The 8,784-nt window shown below is 41.2% G+C and overlaps 1 protein-coding gene across 1 annotated transcript; it reads right to left on the bottom strand.

Moving 5' to 3' along the window:
• Window positions 1-89: 89 nt before the first annotated feature.
• On the bottom strand, window positions 90-5,127 carry rdh10b (retinol dehydrogenase 10b). The gene is made up of 6 exons (XM_083689561.1): window positions 4,760-5,127; window positions 4,428-4,666; window positions 3,981-4,079; window positions 3,361-3,506; window positions 2,739-2,870; window positions 90-1,919 (listed from the first exon to the last, which is right to left on the bottom strand). Exons 1-6 carry the CDS (start codon window positions 5,037-5,039, stop codon window positions 1,754-1,756), a joined length of 1,062 nt encoding a protein of 353 aa, XP_083545687.1. The 5' UTR covers window positions 5,040-5,127; the 3' UTR covers window positions 90-1,753.
• Between the last annotated feature and the right edge of the window lie 3,657 nt (window positions 5,128-8,784).

Raw genomic sequence — 8,784 nt, forward strand, 5'->3', positions numbered from 1 at the left:
GAGGTTTTATGTACCACACATTGACACATTGGGTCAACACAGCATTTGTGGGTGCACAGGAAAGACAGTAATAAATCATGAAAGCCGTGAAGTATGAAATTCACCTTCTGTAATAATGCAACCGGCTGAATGAAAGAGTAAATCCCAGAGTACAGTCTTTACACAATCACAGGAAGTTCAAGGTACAGTTGTAGGCAGAACAACATACTATCCTTGGATAGTGAAGTTTAGTTATAATAAAAACATAGACTAGTACATAGAATACATAGACTAAACATAGAATGTTATTATGTCAGCTGGATGTCCAACCCAGTAGATCCTACTGTAGAATCAAAGGTAATTTACAGGAAACAGGTTGTGTATGTGAGTGATTGGGATCATGGGATCATATTGGGATCATGCTGACGCGTTTCCTTTTCATCCCCACCCTTCTCCTGAAGTATGCTCTAGCTCCCCCATGTGGACTTAAACGGGAATGGATGCACAAGGGAATACGTCTGAAAAAGGGTGGCGCAATAGTAACATTAGTTGGAGCCTATACTGTGGGTTCTATGGGTGGAATTTTAACTTGAGATCGGTGTACATAACTGCAACCATAATTAATCAGGGTCCTTTTTCTGCTACTCTCACTTTTAAGATTCCACCCCATTAGAGCAGGTTAACCTCTAAACTCCTCAACCTCTTAAGTTTTGCTGCTTTAATTTCATTATTAAATTACTACACATGACAAGGAGATAAAGTATGTTTTTCTGAACTATGATCTGAGCATATGATAGGCAACGTCAAGGTGTTACCTATCAAATGGCATCCTGCTTTTGCATCTGATCATCATATTTCTAATGTTATAAGCAGTTTAGTTCGACTGTCAAATAGGGCATGGAGTTTAAAAGGTTCAAATACTACGACTCGAGGACAACATGCGTTACCAACTTTGGAAGGATGGGAAGAAGCCAACCAAACAGAGGGAAGACTGTCACCAAAAAGTGACGAGATTTAATCGTACAGTAACATACTGTCAAATGTCATGTTTGAGACAAATACCAGGAAAAAAAAAAAAAAGGTCAACAGAAAACCAAGGCAACAGATCAACCGTTGAAGTACACAATGTGTTCCAGAGGTACCATGTGGTAAACATTTCTTTCTGCCAACTCAGTCTAGAGGTCAAAGTTCATTTGTTTTTATTCTCATTTCCATTGGTCTTCAGTAGGATGCCACCACAGAGAATAGAACAGAATCTCATTCCCAGAGAGAGCTAAAAATCCCCCCAACATGTAATACTACCTCATACACATTCAGATGGACTTGTACTGTGTAGAACTGACATGAATATGTGTCATGTAGACCAGAATCTCAAATCAGATGTCTAACTGTAACTTCCAGGGTGGAGTTGAGATTCCAGAAAGCTCCATAGCACCAAGTTCACCTTCCATTCATAGCCTACAATGGATTTAAGATTATTTACTTTTACGGCATTTAGCAGACGCCTTTATCCAAAGCGACTTACATTTGTTTAAGTAAGTGAATCATCTATCCATCAGTCATCATAAGATAAAGTAATCAATGCTAGGACCAGGGGCCGTTGGCAGTCACAATGCTAGAAGAAGGATTTTCTTTTTTTTTTTTAACAGGAGAGAAACTTGTACAAGGGGGTAGGAGGGAGATTATCTTACAAAGCTTTCTGAAACCTCACATCAAAACGTTTCACCCCACTGAATACACAAGAGCTGGTACTGAATCCATGATGAAGCAGCGGCTAGGACACAAACCCAGGCTTAGACACAAACCCAGGCTTAGACACAAACCCAGGCTTAGACACGTTGTTGTTCATGGCTTCCTTCCCATGAGCCAGAAAGGGGTACATGCACTTGTCTGCTCCAAGGAACCGATACATGCAGACGATGGCGTCAAAAGGTAGGATACTGTAAAACACAGGTAAATAAATTAATGGGTATGTGTACAGTAGAAATAACGCAAATGATGTTTTTTTATTTTTTTTATTTTAACAATGGCGAATATTCTAATATTCCGTCAGCTTTGCCCATGGAATGCACTCATAGGTGAAGCCATTGGAAATGTACAAGCCATCTCGGCCTTGATATGAACGTACGTCTTCATGAAGGTGAGCATGGACATGGCGTGTGGGGTACAGATCATGGGCTGGTCTGTTTGGGTAGACCCTCATGGCCTGCTGTACCCACTGTGTGTATATCCCTTCAGCCTGTTTGAACTGTTGCCGTCCAAAAGACGGAGCCTCAGGGCCAAAACTCAGAGGCTCTCCAACAGCTACTTCCCCCAGGCCATCAGGCTCATGAACAAGCCTACCCCGAACCCATGACTTTACCCCCAGCACACCCACAGAATGGACTCTACCAGCACACAGTCACTTTAACAACACCTCTTACACCAACGGCACAGTGCAATAATTATGACATTCCACTGAACCACTTTACTTTTTACTCTACTATTTATACTGCAATTGTGTCATGTCTACTGTCTTGTGTCCCCAACGATCGTCACTGTCCAACCGTCTCACTTATATTGTACTGTCACTTATTGTCTTGTCTTACTTCATTGCACTACTGCGTATCTGTATTATTTGTATTATTTGTATTGTATGCTGAATTGTCAAGGAACCGAGCCCAAGAATTTTACTCCCTGCACTCGTGTATGAGACGTAACAAATAAACTTGAACTACGTTCATCTAGGTAAGTCACTGACGACAGGGTGTTGGACTTACGTCTTCATGAAGGTGACCATGTACATGGCGCGCGGGGTACAGATCATGGGCTGGTCTGTCAGGATAGCCTTCATGGCCTGCTGTACACACTTCTCAGGTCTCAGGGGAGGGAACAGAGGGGCTATCTCCTGCCTGGATGAGACGACGAGGGGACGTCATGGTCACGAAATCCAGTTTAAATTGATTAGAAAACATTATTGTGCGGATATATAGTTTGCGATTGCGTTACGTTCCCAGGTAACACAAATATATGATCAATTATCCATATTACATGAGCAAATCATTTCAGGGTTTCACATGTGACTGAAAAGGTAAACCTGTCATAGAGCTGATCGTTACTATATTCTTCCCAACCCAATCTTGTTCCATTCTCAAACATAATTTACTCAGTAATGCTAAGAAATAGGCTGTTCTCTGAATACACCATAGAGTCAAGTCAAGTTTTTTTACGAATAAAAATACATCTCTATACCGCATTGTACATTTGTGTCAATCCTTTTCATCATAATGTTTTGTCTCTTGAGAGATTAGCCTGACTACAGTTAATAATAATAAAACAAACAAACAAACAAACAAACAAACAAACCCATTATGATTGTACAGCAGCAGGGTTCCTTCCTACCTGATCCTGCAGCCTCTGAACATGCCAGTGTCGACCAGGAAAGGACAGACCAGCGTCATCTTGATGCCGTCCTTCTCTGCTGCCTTGAGCTCGTGGCTGAGCGACTCGTGGAAGCCTATAGCGCCAAACTTACTGGCACAGTAGTCCTGGGGAGAGACAGCGGAGAGAAATACGACATTTAAAAAAATGTGGCGTATGCTAAATGTAGCGTATGCAAGTGTAACCGAAGGGGTTTGAACTTGGGACCTCTCGCATGTAGGAGGCATGAGGGCTAGTACTTGTGGTACAAAGGCTATATCTGGGTTTGGAAGTCCCAGACAAGACTTTGTGATTCTAAACCACCTCCGCTACAGAAGACACTCATCTACAGTCTTATTAGTTATTACTCAGTCAAGTTATATCTGGGAGACAAATGGGTCTGGCTTCAGGTCTTTGATGAAGATTCATATGGCAGGAATGAAGAGTCTATGTAATACTGTATCTAGCTGCAGACTAACTTGTAATGTACACACACACACACACACACACACACACACACACACACACACACACACACACACACACACCTTTAAGTGGCTCTCGGGCTATGGAGGATGCCTACAGTATTATAAATGTTATACCTCGATCCCAGCAGTAGTGAAGAGGCCCAGTGAGCTGGCTATAGTCACGATGTGTCCATGGTTCATCTCCAGCATCGAAGGAAGAAACGCCTTGGCGGTCTGGAAGATAGAGAAAATCAAACCACCATCAGTTCAACTGTGAGTCGGAGGGGTAGATCAACCATTCTTCACATCGCGGAACATGACCGCGATCCGCAGATACCTTTTTCTTCACAGTAGTCATACTGTAAATCACTGTTTTGACCTTATATAAAATTCCCATCTGAACCTGCATACCACCAACAAATGTAACAACAATATCGCATCATAAGAGTCATAAAAGATAGCTTGCACTAGTGTCACAGGTAGGCCTAAGAAAAGCAAATGTCAATTTAGCAGACCAATCACTTGCGCTTCACTCACTAGAAATGATAAAAAACTAAAGCGAGTTGTGAGTGACCAACTAACCCAGAAGTGGGCGTGGCAGTTGACCGTCAGGGTGCGTTCGATAAGTTCGTCAGGACACTCCAGCAGGTGATGTCCCGACACCACCCCGGCGTTGTTGATCAGAATGTCCGTGTCTCCCACTTCACGTCGCACCTTATCCGCAGTCAGGTACACGTCCTCTCGCTTGCTGACATCGCACACGTAGGTGTACACTTTGGGTTCGAGCAAAGATACACGATTCCCCTCTCCATCCACAGAACCTGAAGAGAGAGATGCCACGTCCTATTTAGATACAATAAATAATTAAAAAAGGCCTACAGACTACATTTGCCAAGAAGGTGGTGTTAACCAACCATTGGTGTTAGCGGTGGCTATCTCCCTGTAGATTTGTCGCACCATCTCCGCAGTCTCTTCGTTGCTTCGCTGGTTAATATCCCAAAGCACCAGCGTGGCACGTCGTCGGGCAAACTCCTTGGCGAACAGGCGACCCAGACCGCTCCCCGACCCCGTAATCACACAAACCTGGCCCGCAACGTTCTTCTCCTTCGGACGCACGACCCATTGCGCCGCGGACAAAACAAAAGCCCAGACAACTTTGAAAGTTACCAAGCAGAATTCAGCAAATATATTCATGGTTGCAAAATATTGACTTGAGAATAATTAAATTCCTAAATCGAGCGCAAACCATCGCCATGAACCACTCTGAAGGCAGCCCCAGGTAAAAGACTACTTCAGTTAGAAGAACTTCGATACAATGTTGTCCTTGTTGTTTTAATACCAGACTAGAGGCTACTTGTTCACAGAGTTTAGTCTGTAAGGCGCTGCGCGCATGATCTGCAAATCATCTGAAGTTTCAAGCGAATGAGCTTTGGCCGATCCGTTGTTCCAAATATTGGCGAGTCTACGCAGCGCAGCGTTGGAAGATGACTCTCACACCACAAAATCACTCTACCAGCCCCGCCTACTTCCTAAACCACATGCATGCTGGAAGTAAACAAAGGATAACCGTGGAACTGTTTTCAAACTGTATGAAGTTCTAACTGTGCTTACTAAAGTAGTACCCTACTGTCATAATAATAATGGAGAACGTTTATTTTTTTTCTTCTATTTCTCTCAAGTGCTACAGTTTACTAACTGTATAGTTAATTAACAACAAACGTGAAAATGTCATGAAAGTAGAGCTTCGTGTGCCCAATAGGGTATGTAGGCTTCTACTCGGACATTATACCGAAGTGAATTGTACATATTCAACAGGTTAAACAGGTAGGCGACTGTGGACTAACTGATAACTTGTGAATCAACTAAGAGCTCCCTCTGCTGGATGTAGTTGGTCGGTTCCTTCTGGCCATCAGCTGAGATTGTTATACGATGGAATCCTTGGACCCTACCTTTACCCTAGCCTACATCCTTACCTTAATCCTTACCATCTTTGACCTGAACTTAGAGTAAGGCTAAGGATCCCAGTCGGACCTTTCTATTGCTATATAAATCCCAGAAAAGACACAACGCCAGGCCTCAAAATTAGTCCTGTCTAGGCCGAATTGTTTTCAAATACTTCAGATTCGCTTGATAGACCTTTTCTGGCATTCTCAGTAGGGTTATTGGTCTATTTGCGGTGGGCAAGTTAAATAAAACACATCTCATGTATTTGAATAATAACCTATTCAACCCAGGTCTGATAATAACATAATCACAATCCATTTTGTTTATCTTATTGTTGACATTGAAGAAAGAATCTTAGGGACCATTCTTCTCTGCAAGCACACACACACACACACACACACACACACACACACACACACACACACACACATATATATATACACACACACACGCACGCACGCACGCACAAACAACAACAACACCATTAGGTCACATGAACACATTTATTGGTCTTGCATATGGTTATCAACTTATTGCAAACAATAAGTTCCTATTCAGTTACTATCAAGTTATGTTGACTTACAATTAAGATGACTAAATGGTCACATACCTTTAAAACAACCAAAGTAAAATGGGGGATGGAGGGAACATCGAAGAAAGCAGGCAGGGCAGGAGTATGGTTGAGGAGCTGACCCTAGAGTTACCTATTGCAGTGTTACGGTTGTGTTTTTAGGTACAGTATTGGTTTGAGGATATGTATATGATAGAGCTAACTGTACAAAAACTTAAGATAAATTACAACAAAAAATACAAATGAAGGTCGTATTGTATGAGATTGGACCGATGACGGGGCCTGTACCTTACCGTACTGTTACACCAGGGAGGGTCAGTGCAGTAGTGACTTCCCTGAATGCCCTGACGTCTCCACAATGACTTAATATACAGGACTGACAACATGCAACACTGTGAGAGAGGGGCAACCATGACATGACATGACATGACATGACATGACATGACATGACATGACGAAGCTTCCAAGTTATACAAAACCTGAGAACTCTGAGCACATTCTACTTCCATGACATCATCAGTTCTACTTAGCATGACATCATCAGCCAATGTCTACCTAAAAACAAGAAAAAATTAATTCTGTATAGGTTTCTATTATGAACCAGCCAAATCATATACTGTAGGTTTCTCGCCTTCTCATAAATATCTATTTATGAAAAGGCACACGTTTCATAAATGTATCAGGAAATATACAACCGTCCTGATTTTCTTTTTATCTTAGAAAAATAGAATCAGTGATGACTGAACCAGTGAAACATAATGTTAACCTAATCTAAGTTAAATACAATAGAAGCACAGTAGTGGATATATTTAATATAGGATGCAGATTGTCAGACAGTAGACAGCGGACAGTCTCCCCTGATTCAGTAAAGACTAGTTAGCATTTTTATGAAGCTGTAGCTGTTGAGATGTCTCCAAGCACTGTGTATGATGTCAGTCAGCCATGCGATTGGTGCAATATCATTAAAGAGAGATTTAATCTACAGATAGGCTTAAGTCCTTGAGTAAAGTGCTTTTTGTCCTCTTGCCTGTAGAGAGCAGTGTTACACTATTATCTGCCTGAGAGCTCTCATGACCACGCAGTCATCACCATACAATACAAATTCACCTTGACACACACACACACACACACACACACACACACACACACACACACACACACACACACACACACACACACACACACACACACAGTATTCATCGCAACTACGGTAGCCAACATATCGTCTGCACTTCTCTAAGCAAAAGGCAGCATACGACATAAATACAGTGAGGTGTGTATCGATACAGTGATACGACTCACTCGTCACTTTTAAATTGATATAACCTGATTGATAATTCGGCTGATATGATCTGTATCCATGTGACTGAGCTGCTATTTTCAAAGCATAATATGTGTGTCTCGGAAACATTTTTACTCCATTGTGGAAATCCATGAGATGCAATGCAGTTACACTTTCATGCCTTTTTCCCCATTTTCCATGGAATGGATGCTTGGTTTTACCATAACATAATTTGAAAACAGAATGAAAGTACAGTACGTAGGCTCGTTTAGATAGACACGATATAAAGAAGAAGTATTTAAAAGCAATCATAGGTATTCATATACAGTCATTTCGTATTTGTCTATTTCCATACTAGCAGCATTGCTATCTACTATTCTCTACTTCTTTTATATAGTTTTCCTGTCACTTTCCTGAACTGAGACCTTGGGGTCTGGTTCCATCTCTTGAATGACCTGATGATCACTTATCAAATCTAAACCGATCAAATAACATTTGAGTTTTTGAACCCTTTGTGGATGAATGCAAGCCATATCGAGTAACCGTGAAGGGCATGGATAGCATTGAAGAATGACTAAACACATTTAAAGTCTTGCAGAGAAATACTGCTCCACAAATGATGAGGACATTTACATTTAAAATTAAAATTCTTTCCTTGTGAAAAGTCTTAGTCCCTTTTCCATCATTCTTCTTCTTCTTCTTCTTAAAAAAAATCAACAACAACTCAGCAAGCAAAAAAAAAAGAAGACTTGCATTTCATAGCTATCTAGATAAAAAGTACAGGACCAAAAATGTACAATTTATTCAATAGTCCTCAGTCCCACTAGGTAATTATAATTTTTTTGCTCACATTTGAGGCTCCTGATCCACTGATATGAGTCCAATGCCTGCAGCATATAAGCAGTTCTCATTGGTCTTCAGAAACAGTGACATCATCAGAAATATACTTGTCAAGCCATGCAGACAAACTTTAGAATCTTGTTCACTAAATCAGTGTGCTTCGTTCTTAACTCATTTTTTTAATTTTAATTTTTGTAACCGGTTAGTCTCATTGAGAATCTCTTACAAGAGATTAATGATAATTAAACAAACCGTGGGCCTGTTTTTTTTTCTTTTTTTTCTTCTTCTTCCCTTCCAGATCT

The sequence above is a fragment of the Argentina silus genome (assembly GCF_951799395.1).
Source record: "Argentina silus genome assembly, chromosome: 18".
Classification (NCBI taxonomy): Eukaryota; Metazoa; Chordata; class Actinopteri; order Argentiniformes; family Argentinidae; genus Argentina; species Argentina silus.

Coding starts and splice junctions, on each gene's coding strand:
- rdh10b (XM_083689561.1), bottom strand. CDS start 5,039: ATGAATATATTTGCTGAATTCTGCTTGGTAACTTTCAAAGTTGTCTGG. Junction 2,871..3,360: donor TTCAGAGGCTGCAGGATCAG/GTAGGAAGGAAC, acceptor CGTCTCATCCAG/GCAGGAGATAGCCCCTCTGT. Junction 1,920..2,738: donor ATGGTCACCTTCATGAAGAC/GTAAGTCCAACA, acceptor TGTGTTTTACAG/TATCCTACCTTTTGACGCCA.